This window comes from Theropithecus gelada, chromosome 18 (genome assembly GCF_003255815.1).
Source record: "Theropithecus gelada isolate Dixy chromosome 18, Tgel_1.0, whole genome shotgun sequence".
NCBI classification, from domain to species: domain Eukaryota; kingdom Metazoa; phylum Chordata; class Mammalia; order Primates; family Cercopithecidae; genus Theropithecus; species Theropithecus gelada.
In genome coordinates, this window is record NC_037686.1 from 23,496,519 (window position 1) to 23,514,449 (window position 17,931).

Consider the following 17,931-nt stretch of genomic DNA (forward strand, 5'->3'; position numbering starts at 1 on the left):
CAAGAATTGTCCTTTTTGACCTCTGGGGATTGTTTCTCCCTGAGCCAGATAAGCTGCAAACCTGTTGGAAGCAGTGAAGGGCCGTAGGGAAGAGCAGCCTTTGCGGAGACAGCCACCTGAAATTCTGCTCCACGACCTAAGCTCCCGGAGATGGGGCCGAACGCACCGCGGTCGCAGCTTCCCTGAGAACGCGGGTCCCCATGTCACCAGCGCCACCTGCGCTCCGGGCAGATCACAAAGCACAATCACAAAGCGCGGGACCTTTGGGCGGCGCTGGGCGTCCTGGCCCCGCAGCCACTGGGCAGGTTAGTCCCGCAGGACTCTGCTCTGTGGAGCTTTTGTCCTTGGGCCGGGGCCCTGCAATCCGCGCGCTACCGAGCTCGAGCCCCTCCAGGAGGGTCCCTCCTCCCGCCATTCTCCAGAAAGGAGGGGGTCGGGAAGGAAAGAACGGCGGGGCGGGGCCAGCCACCCACAGTCCGCAACCCAGGGACGTCACGGTCCCAGGTGCGAGTGCGAGTGCGAGGGGGCGGGAGTCCACCCCGCCCCTCCCTCCTCTGCGGAACTCCCCACCTGTGTAAGAGCGGCCCGGGCCGGCCCCGGGCTCCATTTTCTCGCAGCGGCCACACCTGGAGCCGCGCCTTAGGGTTGGGCTGGGCTGGGCCGCGCGGCAGCCACGGGGAAGACTGCCTCGGGGCGGGGAGGGAGAGGGTGGTTGGCCTGGCCGGGCCGGGGGGGCCGGGGCCAGGGAGGAGCCGAGTGCGCGCTCGGGGCAGGCGGCGGCGCGGAGCGGTGCAACGGCGGGAGGCGGAGGCGAGGGTGCGATGGCGCGGAGCCCGGGACGCGCGTACGCCCTGTTGCTTCTCCTGGTAAGTGCTGCGAACGGGGCAGGGGAGCCCCCTCCGGGGAGGGCGTCGGTGGGCAAGGTCTAGAGCTCGCGCCCAGACTTGCCCGCCGCCCTTGTGCGCGTTAGCCGCCCGGCCGCCGCCAGCCCGGCGCTCCCTCCTGCTGCCCGAGGTGGGAAAGGGCCGGGCAGGCTGCGGCGAGTTCCGACCTGGGGCTTCGGAAAAACCTCTTGGCTGGAGCCAGGAGAGTAGGTTGCGACCTGTCGAAGTTGTGTTTTCCTTCCCGCGTCACCCAGGCCCCAGCGCCCTTTTCTGTGGTGTGCGGGTGTAGTGAGCCCTGGGGCGGGGAACACCATTGCTGGGAGTCGGGGGCTTTGTTTAGAGTCTCCGGGATGAGAAACCTGGGGGCAGTAGGGAACAACCTCGCGCCACTTCCACGTTCCTTGAATTTCCCTAGGATTCCCCAGCTCCTCTAGCCGCCGACACAAGCCAGTGCACTGGGGAAACCAGGAACATACTTGTATTCTTAGAGTGCAAAAAGTTGGCTAAAAGTAGTTTCTTTTTTAAAAAAGGTGTAATTTACAAAGCTTATAAGTGGATCACCCACATATAGTTTTAACTTAAAGTTCATGGAGTCGGTGTTTCACAAGTTTTCCAGTATTTAAGATAATAAACATATGTAATAGTTTGAAGACTTATTCGTTTAAAAGGTTACAGAAAATGGAAGTGTAGCGCCCCCTCCCCCACGCCCCACCCCTCAACCCCCGGAGACGACGTTCAGCCCCTGGATCTAGAGTTCTTATGCTCAAATTGGATTTTAAACTGTTGGTTTTTTGTTTGTTTAAGTGGTTGCGCGTATGTGTGTCGCTGATAGGGGTTTACTAAATGGGTTTTAATAAAGTGACAGTTATTCTGAAAATATAGGTGTGAGTTCACCTTCCAGAGAGTTCACAAATATGTGTTTACAGAGATTAGATGCAAAATCATACTCTGTTTTCTTGTGTAATAATTAAAAACGCAAATACATTCACTGTATTCAAAGTTCTAACTTCCAAAACATGAGCCCTTCTATCCTAGAGTTTTGGTGTGATATGGAAGAAAATCGTGTGTGTGTGTGTGTGTGTGTGTGTGTGTGTGTGTCTCAAAACGGAAAAAGGCGTGACTAAATCCAGTCTAGAGATTTCCATGAACTTTCAGGTGGAAAAGCATGATAATTAGGACGTCCAGGCCTAGCACACAGTTCATTTTCGTGTTCTATTTATCCATTTCGTTTTGCCCAGGTAACTTTGAGGTAACTTTCAATGAAAGTTCATTTTGTTGACAAAACTTTTCTAAAACATGATTTGGGGCTTCGTTTTTAGCCTCCGGGATGGCAAAACAACTAATCCTCTCACCTTGATGTTTCCTTGGTTAAGAAGAATTTCCAAGCTAGTGTGACACCTTGCTCACTTTGAGAGTTACATATTCTTTCCATATATGAAAACAAAAGACCTTTAATCTTCAAATAATATAGCAATCAGGCCAATTTGTACACTCACAGAGTAGCAGGTAAACAAATTAGGCATATCTTTCACTTTAGCAATTTGATACTTTTACCTTATTGGGCAGTAATAAACATCTTTAGAAAGTGACTATAGCCAATGGAACAGGAGCAAAATTCTTGGACTGTTCTATGTATTTTCTATAAAACTTTCTGCAGTATAAATTTGAATATGTTTATTTTTGTCCAGAGAATAGTGGGCAATGCAGCATTTTACCCTCAGTGTGTTTGCAGTTGTAGTTTTTTGGTTAAAAAAAAAAAAAAGGAAAGCAATTCATCTGACAGAAGTAGTTGCCAAGGAAACAGGTCCTTCACTGGAAGGAATATAAATTGTATTCTGTTAGGTCAGAGTTCAGTTGCAGGTAACGGAATTTACTCTAGCTATTTAAAGTAAGAATAGGTTTATTTCGGGGCACTAAACTGACTACCTAAGTGTAGGAAGGATTGAGAAGACTCCCATTTGAGCTGTCAGTAATGACTTCAAAGCCACACAGCAGTGCCACACTGCTTAGGGAACTGCTGCCACTCCTGTGACCAGGAACTGCCCTGCCACTCCCACAGTCTGGAAACTGCTGTGATCAGGGTGCTACTTTGGCTACCACCTGCAGACCCATGCATGCCACATCTGCTAGGATGCATAACAACATGGATGCTTGTACCTTGCCTCTTGGTGTTCACGAATCTAATAACTAGAGCCATAACAAGATGACTACAAAGAAACAGCTCCTTATATCCACATCTGCTTGCCAGGAAAAACAGCAGGCACAGAGCTCTGTTTCACTTCCTTCTTTCAAATCTCATGTAAATACTGATTGAACCCAAACCCCATTCAGAACAAAGCCTGCAGTGGAGTCTATGACACGTGGCCTTTTGCTTTCCTCAGCAGTACAGGGAGACACACCAGAAGGTAGCTGTGTCACCCACATAGCTATCACACATTTAGGCCAGCTGTATCAAAATGGGAAAAAGAAATAATTTTCTGAGTAAAATTAGAGAATGTTTCCTCTTCAAGCGTTCTTTGTCTGCAATCCATCGACTCCCAAATGGTTCACAGATAGAATTCAAGGGGTTCCTAGAGATGGCAAGGAATTAATTACATATATATTTTAACTACCTTCTGACTGAAATGTAGTATTTCTTTAGATGATGAGTGTGGGGAAGACACTGCCATAGTAGTGTGAGCAGTAGCTGTGACTATCAAAATAGAATTCACAAATACCTTTATATCTTCTTATGGTGATCTCAAAATACCATTTATTCTCAACATCACTAATAGACTTTCTACTAGATCTTTTAGTTGATACGTTAATAACAAAATACATGATATTGCTGTATCACAAATTGGTATTTTTAAAATGCTGATAACTATTTCAATATAATTGGGTTCATTGATAATCCCCTGTATTTTATTTTATAAATTTGAAATTGTTAATCTGAGAAGGGGTTCAGAGGCCTTGCCAAATTGCCAAGGAGGGCTCGTGGGTGAGAGATTTCCTGATGGTTGCTTCAAGTTTGGGTTCGACGAATGAAGCTTGTGCTTCAAAGTCTAACTACATTTTAAGGATTCAATGGCAGCAGATCACACTGTGAGCAGCCATATTTAGTAGGGTGTTAGTTTGCTAGGACTGCTGTAACAAAGTGCTAAAAACTGGGTGGCTTAAAATAACAAAAATGTGTGATCTCACAGTTCCAGAGGCTAGAAATCCAAAATCAAGGTGTGGGCAGGGCCATGCTCCCTCTGAAACCAGTTTCCTTCCTTTCCTCTTCCAAGTGTGTGCTGGTTTGTTGGCAATCTTTGGCATTCCTCCTCTTGTAGGTGCATTCATTACTCCAATCCTCCATCTGCGCATGGCATTCTCTCTTTTGTCTCTTTATATCGTCTTGCCTCTGTGCATGTCTGTGTCCTTCTCCAAATTTCCCCATTTTATAAGAACATCGGTTGTGGCCGGGCGCGGTGGCTCAAGCCTATAATCCCAGCACTTTGGGAGGCCGAGACGGGCGGATCACGAGGTCAGGAGATCGAGACCATCCTGGCTAACACGGTGAAACCCCGTCTCTATTAAGAAATACAAAAAACTAGCCGGGCGAGGTGGCGGGCGCCTGTAGTCCCAGCTACTCGGGAGGCTGAGGCCGGAGAATGGCGTGAACCCGGGAGGCGGAGCTTGCAGTGAGCTGAGATCCGGCCACTGCATTCCAGCCTGGGTGACACAGCGAGACTCCATCTCAAAAAAAAAAAAAAAAAAAAAAACCATCGGTTGTACTGGATTATACTCCAAAATAATGACCTCAACTTGGTTAAATCTACAGAGACCCTATTTCCAAATAAGGTCACATTCTGAGGTACTGGTGGTTAGCACTTCAATATATTATCTTTTAGAGGTCATAATTTGATCCATAACAAGTGGATTCAACTATCTATAAATTATCAATAATATTAGAGTTATGCTTAGTGTTCTAATATACAACTGAATAGCACATATTAAAGAATACATTTAAGTATAAATTAGATGGTGAATATTGAAGCCATAAGAATAATCAATTATCATATCCAAGGATTTTAGAAACATGGATTTCTTGCTGGTTTTTGTTTCTAAAAGTTAGTAGGTAATGGGAAAATGGCAGCTCTTAACAAAAATTTTCTTGAATTATAACTTAAGGCAAGTACTTTACAAAAAGACATGAGCATTCATTGGTCTACATTCTCTCTGATTATTAGAAATCCCCAATAAGCTAGATGAAAATTTCCAAGGCTAATATTCTGTGGTGTGTGGGTGTAGTGAGCCCTGGGGCAGGCTCACTACAATATAAATATGTATTTATAGAAACTTCCCAATTGATCTAATTGTCAGACAGTTGCAAGCATGAGAATTACTGGTCTATATTTTGCAAAATAGTTTATGACATAGAAAAATTTACATGGGAAAAATTACACATTGAATACGGATTGGTATTTTTGAAAACTGCCAAATTGTAATTAAAATTAGAAACTTTAGGCTGGGCACGGTGGCTCACGCTTGTAATCCCAGCACTTTGGGAGGCCAAGGTGGGCGGATCACCTGAAGTCAGAGAGTTTGAGACCAGCCTGGCCAGCATGGTGAAACCCCGCCTTGACTACAAATACAAAAAATTAGCTGGGTATGATGACGCATGCCTGTAGTCCCAGTTACTCAGGAGGCTGAGGCACAAGAATCACTTGAACCTGGGAGGCGAAGGTTGCAGTGAGCCGAGATTGTGCCACTGCACTCCAGCCTGCGTGACAGGGGGACTCTGTCAAAAAAAAAGAAGGAAGGGAGGGAGGGAAGAAGGAAGAAAGAAAGGAAGGAACTTTAATTGAAAGCATAAAGGACTTTTAGATCTATTTGAGCAATTTTTAATCACAGTTTTTTTCCCCTTTCACTCTGCCACAGATTTCAGTAGCTTTGATAACAGCTTGTAAACATATAGTCTGTATATGATGAAAAACTATGTTCTCAGTTTTGTTTTTTATTAAGTTTTTATCATATGCAAAGCTTGGTGATTAGAGTGAAGAAGCTGGAACAAAAGAATTCATACCATGGTCTATAGTGAGATGAGAAATGTCCATAAGAAAAGAAACCAAACACACATGACCCGTATTTAGTGAATCCCTGCTTGATGCTAGACAATGTGCTAAACACTGGGAAACGATAAAAAAGCCAGACATGTTCTGCCCACATGGTGCTTACAGTCTAATGAATAGTGCAGTAAGTAAATGGTTAACTTCCAAATGGGTAACAATAGAGTAAGAAGAGTAATAATAGAGAAACATAATACCATGGAGCCTACAGAAGGAGCAACTGTCTCAGCACTGGGTATCCCAGCTAGTATCTGAGAATAATTACAAATTAATGAGATGATAAGAAGAGAAATAGATTCTAGGTAGAGAGAAGAGCATCTACAAAGGACTGAAAACAATAGTTTATGGTTCTGCAGAGGAACCTAAATGTTCATTGTTGCTTGAACATAGAAAGTGAGGCAGAAGAATGTATAGGAAGATAGACCTTCAAGCCAACAGAAGCCCAAAAAAGCTAATTGCCAAGGAAGTGTTTTTAGGGAGGTATTCGCATCACTAAATAAATGAAAAGATGGGCTTTGTTTGAGATGGTCAGGAAAGGGTCAAGAAAGAAGAGATAGGATTTTATAGGATTTGAGTGATTAAGTATAATTTTGCCTGGTTAAAAAGAGAGGCAAGAGGCATTGAGGACTTGGTAAGCTGAGATCAAAGCCAGGCAGAAAAGCTCACAGACCATGGGGTACCTGGGAGGAGAAGCAGCCTGGCTGCCATAGGGAGATTGGTTTGGGAGCCAAAGGGGTGGGAAGGCATTTTGGTTGTCACAGTGCCTGAGGATGCCCCTGGTATTTAGTTCCCAAAGCCCAGGGACACTAAGTCTCCTACATTCTGTAGAACCTTCAAGAATTGGGCACATGTGAAGAATTTTTCTATCCAAAATGCTTATAGCACCCACATTGAGAAACAGTGATAGGCAAATAGTAAGAGGTTCTAAGTAGGGATTTATTTTACTTGTCTGGACCCTCTTTTTGAAAGGCAAATATCTCTTGGGTTGATTACACCTTGATACATTTGTCCACTCAACAAATATTGAGCACCTACTCTGTGCCAAGCCCTGTTCCAGGTCTCACCTCGAAATCACACCTGACTGTGGATTATTTTCATCAGTCAAGAAGTTGCCAACTGGCTGACTGGGGAGTGTTTTGGATGGAGATGAGAGGAGATGAGACCGTTTAGATTTCCCTTGTTCTAAAACACCTCCATCTAACCACTCTTTCAAGCCCCCTACAATGCAAACAAAAACATTAAACTAAATGTTTGATACCCACTGCCTCATTTTAATGATCCAGTCTCCTTAGACCCCAAAAGTGCTAATTGAGAAACTGGGCAAGGGTACTAGCTCAGTCATCATCTCCTTTTAACACCATTAATCATATCATTTCTTGTTGAGATATCACCTTCCTCTGCTTCCTCAGTATTCTGGGGTTCCTTTCACTTACAGGAACCTGCAGTGCTTCTCACCCCTTTTTTTTCTGGCCAAGCACAATGGGGCAGGTGCAGGGGTACACAGTACATATATCACTAGGAGACATCAAGTAGGGGTAGGAGAGAATGGCAGTGACCAAGAGGATGCTGCCCTCAGGACAGTGTGTGTGTGGATGTTGAGAACGTCCCCAGCGGCCAGGCAATCCATACCCGTCATTGAGCCACACTGCCCTGCTCTCTGTTACCTAGCATCTCTCTTCCCTACTCAAATACTTTCCCAAGGACCTGAGCTTAACATGTCTACAGTCTGTGCTCTGGGAATTGCATCTTTCTAGCTACTCAGACCGAAAACCTTGACACCCTCTGACTCCTTCCCTGTTATCCCCACACAGGGCATTGCCAAGGATTTTTGTCCCCATAAAGGCTCCTACTTCGACCCGTCTATCTCATTGCCATTCCCCGATGCTGTTCCTCATTCCATCTCCCTAACTTAGTACTTTAATCTCTGAACTGTCTCCTGCCTTTTATCTTGCACTGTACTGCCAGAAAATCTTTCAGAATCACTAGCGACATAGTCTCCCTAATGAGAAGCTGCCAATGACTCTCCACTCCTTATAAGATCAGTGAAGAACCTCAGCTCAACCCTTTGTCCTTCTTTTCTTTTTGTTTTTTTTGTTTTGTTTTGGTTTTTTGAGATGGAATCTTGCTCTGTCACCCAGGCTGGAGAGAAGTGGCACGATCTCGGTTCACTGCAAGCTCCGCCTCCCGGGTTCACGCCATTCTCCTGCCTCAGCCTCCCAAGTAACTGGGACTACAGGCACCCGCCACCACGCCCGGCTAGTTTTTTGTATTATTAGTAGAGACGGGGTTTCACCGTGTTAGCCAGGATGGTCTCAGTCTCCTGACCTCGTGATCTGCCCGCTTCAGCCTCCCAAAGTGCTGGGATTGCAGGCGTGAGTAACCGCACCCAGCCTTTGTCCTTATTTTCTACTTGCCACCATTGTATAGTTCTAGGTGCCAAAACTACACTACTTCTTATTTTTTGTCCAAATATCTCCATGTTCTGGCACATGCAGTCTCTCATCTGTGCGTTTTCCTTCCTCCTATATGCACAGAAACAGATTATCTTCCATTTCCAAGGCCAAGACCATTGCTATCTCCTTGCTAAACCTCTCCTGAATTCCCCACAAGGAAGTAATCTTGCTTTTTCTGAGTTCCCCAGAACTATTTTTATAGCCGTCAGTTATACAATTAAGGTTTCCTACCTCACAGTAGTTTGATCCTCCTATTAAACTGTAAGCTTCTTCAGAGCAAGATATTTGTATCTTTTATCTATAAACTAGCTAAATGCCTTGGGCACAGATGTATTCTTTAAAAACCTGAGTTAAAGTATCTTTCTATGTTTAGAAAAGCTGGAATAATGATATGATTTTCATGTGTTTAAGAGAATTATTTAATGCCCAGGTGGGTTGAGTAGTAATTTTTTTTTTTTTTTTTTTGGCAGAGTCTCTCTCTTTCACCAGGCTGGAGTGCAGTGGCGCAGTCTCGGCTCACTGCAACCTCCATCTCCCGGGTTCATGCGATCCTCCTGACTCAGCCTCCCAAGTAGCTGGTAGTAGCGTGGTGCATACCACCACGCCTATCTGATTTTCGTATTTTTAGTAGAGACAGAGTTTCACCATGTTGGCCAGAATGGTCTCCATTTTGTGACCTTGTGATCTGGCCTGCTTTGGCCTCCCAAAGTGCTGGGATTACAGGCATGAGCCACTGCACCCGGCCAAGTCGTAAATTTTTGTTTAACTCTTATGCATTTAGCAGTCACAAATTGGGCATCCGCTATATGACCAATAGTCTTCGAAGGGCATGTGAACTGCCCCCTGCAATCCTGGAGCTTACAGTGGAGAAAGGAGTGTAAGGACAAGAACTTGACATGTTTTTAATATCTGCTGTGTGCCAGTCACTGGATTTAGTGAAAGTTAATAATGGGTGAAATTGAATCAAACCCAGGTTCATCTGGCACCAAATGCCTGTCAATCCAGAGACATCATCGAGAATTCCCCTTACAACAGTTTGCTACAGTGAGTCATCAATAAGATCTGAACTTCTGGAACTAGATAATTTATTTCACTGCAAATTAGAATCATTCTAGAGAGGAAAAAGAGAAGAAATGTAAATTAAGATTTACCTCATTTCAGAGAGAGAATCCTGCAAAACTGTACATACAACTTTCTAAAGCCCTTGATTTTCACTCTCTTCAATTTTGCTGATCCACTTATTTGAGACTAATGAAATGCTTGCTTCCCACTTTGGACCTTGGAGTCTCCTGTGGGTTAATTTCTGGTAGTTCCTGCAGTTTGCCTTACTGACAGGCCAGTGCCATCTAATGGTTAAAAAGGACAGTCTGAAGCTCTTGGTTTTCTTAAACTTCTCAGTGAAAAGAAATCATTGTCTTCATTTTACTTTTTAGTGTAGTGTCAGGAATATACTGCAGCAAAAAAGTGGAAACAGCCTACACTTTTTGTTTATCAAATTTTGTGAAGTCTGTTGTACAGATTTATTTATATTTTGCCTAATTCCAAAAGCATGTGTGGCCATTACAGAAAACACCTACCAATAAAACGGTATTTTTTTTTTTTACATTTCTAGTCATTTAATAAATGCTATTTTGAATTGAAATTGTATTTTAGTTAGGTTTGCTTGTTTGAGCAACCCAACAATGACTTCAATGAAAAGAAAAAGTATTGTTTTTCTTTTTTTTTTTTTAATTATACTTTAAGTTCTGGGGTACATGTGCAGAACGTGCAGGTTTGTTACATAGGTTTACACATGCCATGGTGGTTTGCTGCACCCATCAACCCATCATCTGTATTAGGTATTTCTCCTAATACTATCTCTCCCCTCCCCCCTAGCCCCAACAGGCCCCAGTGTGTAATGTTCCCCTCCCTGTGTCCATGTGATCTCATTGTTCAGCTCCCACTTATGAGAGAGAACATGCGGTGTTTGGTTTTCTGTTCTTGTGATAGTTTGCTGAGAATGATGGTTTCTAGCTTCATCCATGTCCCTGCAAAGGACATGAGCTCATCCTTTTTTATGGCTGCATAGTATTCCATGGTGTATATGTGCCACATTTTCTTTATCCAGTCTATCACTGATGGGCATTTGGATTGGTTCCAAGTTTTTGCTATTGTGAATAGTGCCACAAACATACATGTGCATGTGTCTTTATAGTAGAATAATTTATAATCTTTTGGGTATATACCCAGTAATGGGATGGCTGAGTCAAGTGGTATTTCTGGTTCTAGATCCTTGATGAATCACCACACTGTCTTCCACAGTGGCTGAACTAATTTACACTCCCACCAACAGTGTAAAAATATTCCTATTTCTCAACATCCTCTCCAGCATCTGTTGTTTCCTAACTTTTTAATGATCGCCATTCTAACTGGCATGAAATGGTATCTCATTGTGGTTTTGATTTGCATTTCTCTAATGACCAGTGATGGTGAGCTTTGTTTCATGTTTGTTGTCTGCATAAATGTCTTCTTTTGAGAAGTGTCTGTTCATATCCTTCGCCCACTTTTTGATAGGGTTGAGTGTTATTTTCTGATAAATTTGTTTAAGTTCCTTGTAGATTCTGGATATTAGCCCTTTGTCAGATGGATAGATTGCAAAAATTTTCTCCCATTCTGTAGGTTGCCTGTTCATGCTAATGATAGTTTCTTTTGCTGCCGAGAAGCTCTTTAGTTTAGTTAGATCCTGTTTGTCAATTTTGGCTTTTGTTGCCATTGCTTTTGGTGTTTTAGTCGTGAAGTCCTTGCCCATGCCTATGTCCTGAATGGTATTGCCTAGGTGTTCTTCTAGGGTTTTTATGGTCTTAGGTCTTACATTTAAGTCTTTAATCCATCTTGAGTTAATTTTTGTACGAGGTATAAGGAAGGGGTCCCGTTTCAGTTTTCTGCATGTGGCTAGCCAGTTTTCCCAACACCATAAAATGGTAAAGTATATTTTAAGTGACAAATGCTTAGGACCAGTAAAAGTTGAACTAGAAGAAGAGGTATAAACCAGGGAAAACACTACCTAAAGTAATTCAATTGTAGTTGATGAATACTTGTAAAATGAAAAATCTTTTTGTGATGAGAATTCACAGTTACTGAACTGCCCGATTTATTTTATTTTATTTTATTTATTCTTGAGACAGAGTTTCACTCTGTCACCCTGGCTGGAGTGCAGTGGCACCATCTCGGCTCACTGCAACTTCTGCCTCCTGGGTTCAAGTGATTCTTGTGCCTCAGCCTCCCGAGTAGCTGAGATTACAGGCATGCACCACCACACGTGGCTAATTTTTGTATTTTCAGTAGAGACAGGGTTTCACTGTGTTGGCCAGGTTGGTCTTGAACTCCTGATCACAGGTGATCCACCCACCTCTGCCTTCTAAAGTGCTGGGATTACAGGTGTGAACTTACAGGTGCAAGCTTACAGGCGTGAGCCACTGAGCCCAGCCTGAATTGCCTGATTTAGAAGACATCTTTCCACACGTCTCTCCGTAACTAGGGGCTCATTATCCAGTTTATGAATAATCCAGGCTCTCCTCTTCCCTTTCCTATGCTGCCATGTGATTTTACACAGTGGTTTCCGAAAGTGTGGTCCCACCTTTGGGACCAAGCAGCATCAGCATCCCCGGGAAACTTGTTAGATACAATTTCTTGGACCCCATCCAGACCTACTGAGTCAGACACTCTAAGGCGGGGCTCAGTAATCTGTGTTTTATCAAGGTGATTCTAATGCTACTCAAGCTTGAAAACCACTGTTAACATCCCAATTAGAAAATAAAAATAAATGGAGTAGAAAAGAAGATTAAATACTAAAAAGCCCTATGCCAAGGGAAAAAATAGGAACTGTCCATGAGTATACCAAATGTTACCTGAAATAAGAATTCACAGCATGCATGAACAAGTAGTCAAGGGTAGCAAAGCATTGCTAAATGCATGTTTTAAAATTCTATGAGTTAATAAAAAGTTTTCAAAGAAACTGTCTTCCTCTTTGTAACTAACTTCAATATGACTCACCTAAAATCATATTTGTTACATTCAGATTAGCCCAAACATCCCAAGAACAGGTGAAAGATGTTGATAAGTCATATACTTTATTACTGTCAGATTTAAAATATTTATTATCTAACGTTCAAATTCAGAGTTCAAAAATTGAAAGTTCAAAATATTGCTCTTGTTTTTTTAAAATTAGCAATTGTGAAAAATATAATTACATATTTAAATCAGCTGTTGAGTGAGACTGCTATAGGAATATAGAAATGTCTAGATCATCTGTAAGTTGGACTTTTAAGTTGGAATTTTCTAAATAAGTTGTGCTGGTTAGCCTTAAAATAAATTTTATAAAAACTGCCTTTTCTTCCTCCCATCCCCAAAATAAGATTAAGAAGAAAAAAGTGCAGTAGGTGAATTCTAACATAAACCTGACCCACGTCAGATTTATCAGAGCAGATCACCAAAATCATTGGTCCACCGTGACTGCACTGGGTCACTGGAACTCTTGTGAATGTGTACATTTCTATGACTATAGACTACAGAGCCTTCTTTGTGGCTACAGAGACTACTGCAGACCAGACCACCAGCTCTGCCAATACAAATAGAAAAATCAGGATGTGTGACCGGAAGAAATAAACAAGTGGCATCCACTCCCTTTATTTTATCTTGTTTTATTTCTTTCAGATTATTTCAGCCAAAGTTGAAAACTCTTTAAGAATGAATTGGGGATAAACCAGGGATCTTCTGGGCAGTTTTTGATTTGACCTCCTGTACAATAAAAGGGAGAAACAAAAGAGTTATAAAACATTCTGCCTGGTTGGAAAGTTGAGTAACATAAGGAAAGAAAATAACACAGATGTTAGATGATGGGCCTGAGATGGGCATGAATTTAAAGAACCACTGGCAAGTGCCACGTCCTCTGTGTTTAAGTTCTAAAGAGAGTCCGTTGAGCACACTGCTTACCTTCTAGTAATTTCTCACTGAATGGACATTAGAAGCCATTATAGGGACTCAAAGTTGAAATAATGTTTTAAACTAATTTGTATTTCTCTACATCCATTTTTAATAAGATATCTCTTAGTCTGAGTTATTAAAGTTTAAGGGATTACCTCACCGTAAAACCACCGAACACTTCAAGATTCTCTACTTTAAAGGAGAGGCTTCTGATAGAGAATCTGTCAGCCAGGAGGAGCTGCCATCCAGTGACTCATGAGTCCTCCTGGATTCTTCGTGTTTAAACTCATCAAGGTGACTTCAGAACAGAAAGTCTTTTCTAAAAGTGCTGACCTTGAAAACAATGACTACATTGATTGATGCTGTTTGGTATTCCCTCATGCCTCTGCAAAAAAAAATATATATATATATATATTTTGCCAGATACCAGGAAGTCCAGTTTTTATAAGATGTGCAGGATCCAATGGTAGGAAATTTTTTTACGTGTTTTTCAAAGCAGCAAAGCTAGTTAAAATAAAGTAACTTTTTTAGAGTTAGCAAATTAGAAAAGCTTTTGCAGAATTTTTTGGTTCATCTGAAAACACTGCTTTGGATACAGGAACTAGCAGCTTACTTTTCCTCATTAGTCTTAAAGGCATGTTGCAGGTGATATTTTTCTGTCACCAAGTTCCTGGTGAGAAAAAAAGTCACACATTTAGTGTTTGGAGGAAACCATATCGGCCATCTTGTCCAGCCACCCTTCCGATGCTTGAAACCCCTATACAGCATCCCCACAGGAAGTGACTCAAACTTACAGAGTGGACAGGTTTTTTTTAAAGTGCCAGGGAGTGGGAATGGAAGACTAAGGCAGAAAGTTTCTGCTTATTCCATTCATGTTATTTGCAGTATACTACCCACTGGAGATGTACAGAATCTCCACAGTCCTCTGCAGCTTGTATGACTGTCCTGACCCTAGGTACTACAGTAGCTTCCAATCAGAGAAACACAGCCATGGTTTCTTAACCTCAGCACTTTGCCAGTTGGAGCCAGATAACAGTTGTAAGGGCTATCGTGTGCATTGTAGGATGTTTGACAGCATCTCTGGTTTCTACCCACTAGATGCCACTGGCATTTATCTGCCCGACCTCAAGCCCAAACCTGGTTTGACAACCAGAAATGTCTCCAGAATTACCAAATATCCCCAGTGGCAGGAGGAGCGGGGCAGGGCAAAACTGTCCCTAGTGGAGAACGATTGGTCTAAATTAAGAATGTGTTCTGTGAGATACAGGATCTAAAGGAACCAGATCCAAATTATTTAGAAAGCAGTGGCTGAGATCTTAACTGTTTGCTTAGTCAAATAAACAAACAGTTCCACAATTGACAAAATGTTAGTGCAGTTCTTTTTTCTTTTTTGTACAATGAATGAAGCAAATATTTCAGTCCATCACACCGTATTAAAAACATGCTACTGCAATAGGTGCTATAAAAAATGCAGATAGCAGAACCCTGTTACCTAGATTCCAAGACAACCTTGACTTGAGGATGCACATCAATTTTTTATGTTTTAGTGTAACATCCATACAGAAAAGTGCGCATATCACGAGTGCACTGAATCTTCACAAACTGAAAACACCATGTCACCAGTTACCAGATGAAGAAACAGATTGCCAGCATCCCAGAAGGCCCCTTGTGCTCCCTTCAGTCCCTATGAGCCCCCTGATAGCCACTGTCCAGATTCACAGCAGATTAGCCTTGCCTGTGTTACACTGACTCCCTAGATGCTCAGCAATTTAATACCAGCCTTTTGAGAGAAGAAAAGAAACATTACATTAAAGATGTACAAGACCTCTAATATGCATCCCAGTTCCGTAACTAAAACCGACTGATGACTCCCAAATGTTTATCTCCAGGCATAACTTCTTTTCTGAGCTACTAACTCCTATATCCAAAAGGCCATTCACATAGAACACATAAAAACAGCTCTTACCTCCCATTTCACCCCTCCCTCAACACCCCCCCCCCGCCCCGCCCCACCTTCAGCTTACTCCATCCCTCTCCCCATTCTGTCTCATCTCTGGAAATGGTGCCTTCACTCACCCAGGTGTTCCGGGTCAAAATTCTAAGGGTCATCTTGACTATTCGCCCTCATTCACTCCATTCACAGGTCTCTGTTGCCTCTACCTTCAAAATAAACACTAGAGGTATCTACTTTCTTTCATCTTTACTGCAACCCCCAGGGTTTAAGCTAGTGTTATCTATTGCACCGCTCCTGCAATGATGCAGTGACTACAGTCTGGTCTCCATATGTTTGTTTTTGCCCCTTTATGGTCTGTTCTCTGTACAGTAGCAGCAGTGAGCTTTTTCAAACATAAACTGATTTGTATCGTTTCCAAACACAAAAGGTTCCAGTGGCTCCTCTCACACTCAGGATAAAACCCGAAGTCCTCTCCCTGACTGGGTACTGGCCTATTATCCCTGTGACATCATCATCAGTGATTCATCACCGCATGGCCTGGGCGTTCCTTTTGCTGGGCTCTGCCTGACTGGCTTCCTCATACCATTCAGGTCTCTGTGCAGATGCAGCCCCTTCTGAGAGTTTTTCCACACATCCAAATCATTCTCTACTCTCCTGGCCCTGTTTTAATTTTTTTGTAGCTCCTACCAAAACCTGGTCTGTCTTTGTCTGTCTCCCCAGTATGTAAGCATCCAACAGGGTAAGAATATTGTGTTACTTACTGTTTTAACTTAATTTAATTTGATAATTGTCTTAATACTTAATTTAGGAGAGCTAAATAATTAAACATGAGGCCAAAGTACATAAGAAAGCGGCAGTCTTTTATTGCAAGTATGCACACACTCTCAGGTGAGGTTCTGCAGTCCTCAGGTATGGGGCCAGGGAAGTCGCGCTGGTGCTCTCGGGTGAGGTTCTCTGGTCCACAAGTAGGAGGGGCCGAAGAAGTCACGCTGGCTCCTGCCGGCTGGCTCCTGCCGGCAGCGGACTTTTATGCATTGGTACTGGAAGGGGGAGGGCAGTGGGCGGGATAAGGGCGTGATAGGGGCATCTCCATAGGTGTGGCTGGGTAAGTTTCGATCTCTTCAGACTGACATCACCCGGCGCATGCTTGGTTGATCTGCATCTTCCCAGGCACGGGCTGCATTTTCCCGTGTGCGGGAAAGTTGGTGAGGAAGAACCCGGAAGCAACATGGATTGTGCCTTCTTCTTCACCTTCCTCCATCTTGTCCTTTCTCCCTCACCCAAACAGTCCAACCTCTTATTGGTTATAAGAATTTGGGGCACCATTGTCTGTCTGGCTGCTTCCTGCTGTTAAGGGGCGTAGTTAGGGTCTGAGGTTGGCAGTTGGATGTAGGGTTGCAGGAGCATTTGGTTGAAGGTGACTCAGGTGATTTCTTGGACCTTGGCTCGGAGAAATTTTATTAAAATGGGAGCAAAACATAAGGCAAGGCAGAGGATTAGTATGGGAATTAGGAAATCACAAAGGGCACCCTGCCAAGCTAGGTCTTCTATGAGAGTAAAAAGTTGGGAAACCTACTGGTTGGAATGGGTTGGGAAGGAGGATGTCTATGGGGTTTATGAGGGAAAAGTCAGTTAATAGTGAGGAAGCGGGAAAATTTGAGGAGGGTGTTGATCCTTGAGTAGAACCTGGTCACCTGGAGAAAGGGAAGGGGAATAGATGTTTTGAGTTAGGTTAAGATGTCTCATCCCAAGAGGGGGGTGGGACAAGAGGGCATGATGAGGAAAGAGCGGGCAAAGCATGCATAGTCCAGGCAGTAATTTAACACTGGGGTCTGGCGAGGGTTAGACGGTTTACTGTCTACCCCAACTACTGAGATAGTGGATGGCTGGCTAGGACCTCCATAGGTTGACAAAACAGAATAGGTAGCTTCCGTATTGATGAGAAAAGAAATTGGCTTACCCGCTATCTGTATAGTTACCCTAGGCTCAGCGAGGGTGACCGGGGTCTCCGAGTGTGGGCACCGTCAGTCGTCGTCCAGGTGTACGAGCTGGAAGGAGCCTTCCGGCCTTTGAGGAGAGGCACCACGTTGAGGCGCAATGCCTGCCCTGCTGGCGGGGCAATCAGACTTCCAATGTTTCTCCTGTTGGCAGGTTGGGCACGGCGTGGTAGGTGGGCGAGGATTTGGACATCTTTTTGCCCAATGCCCAGTTGTGAACTGTCTTAATTTAATTTAGTTTAATAATTGTCTTAATTTAATACTTAATTTAGGAGTGCTAAATAATTAAACATGAGGCCAAAGTACATAAGAAAGTGGCAGTCTTTTATTGCAAGTATGCACACACTCTCGGGCGAGGTTCTCCGGTCCTCAGGTATGGGGCCAGGGAAGTCACGCCGGCACTCTCGGGTGAGGTTCTCCGGTCCACAAGTAGGAGGGGCCGAAGAAGTCACGCTGGCTTCTGCCGGCAGCGGACTTTTATGCATTGGTACTGGAAGGGGGAGGGCAGTGGGCGGGATAAGGGCGTGATCAGGGCGTCTCCGTAGGCATGGCTGGGTAAGTTTCTATCTCTTCGGATTGACGTCACCT

The 17,931-nt window shown here is 43.6% G+C and overlaps 1 protein-coding gene across 1 annotated transcript in view; it reads left to right on the forward strand.

The window, feature by feature from the left end:
• Window positions 1-562: 562 nt before the first annotated feature.
• DSG2 (desmoglein 2) overlaps window positions 563-17,931 on the forward strand; it is a 53,771-nt gene continuing 36,402 nt past the window's right edge. The window contains exon 1 of the mRNA XM_025365499.1: window positions 563-866. Coding sequence (XP_025221284.1) covers window positions 822-866 — 45 coding nt within the window. The 5' untranslated portion in view covers window positions 563-821. The remainder of the gene's footprint in view (window positions 867-17,931) is intronic.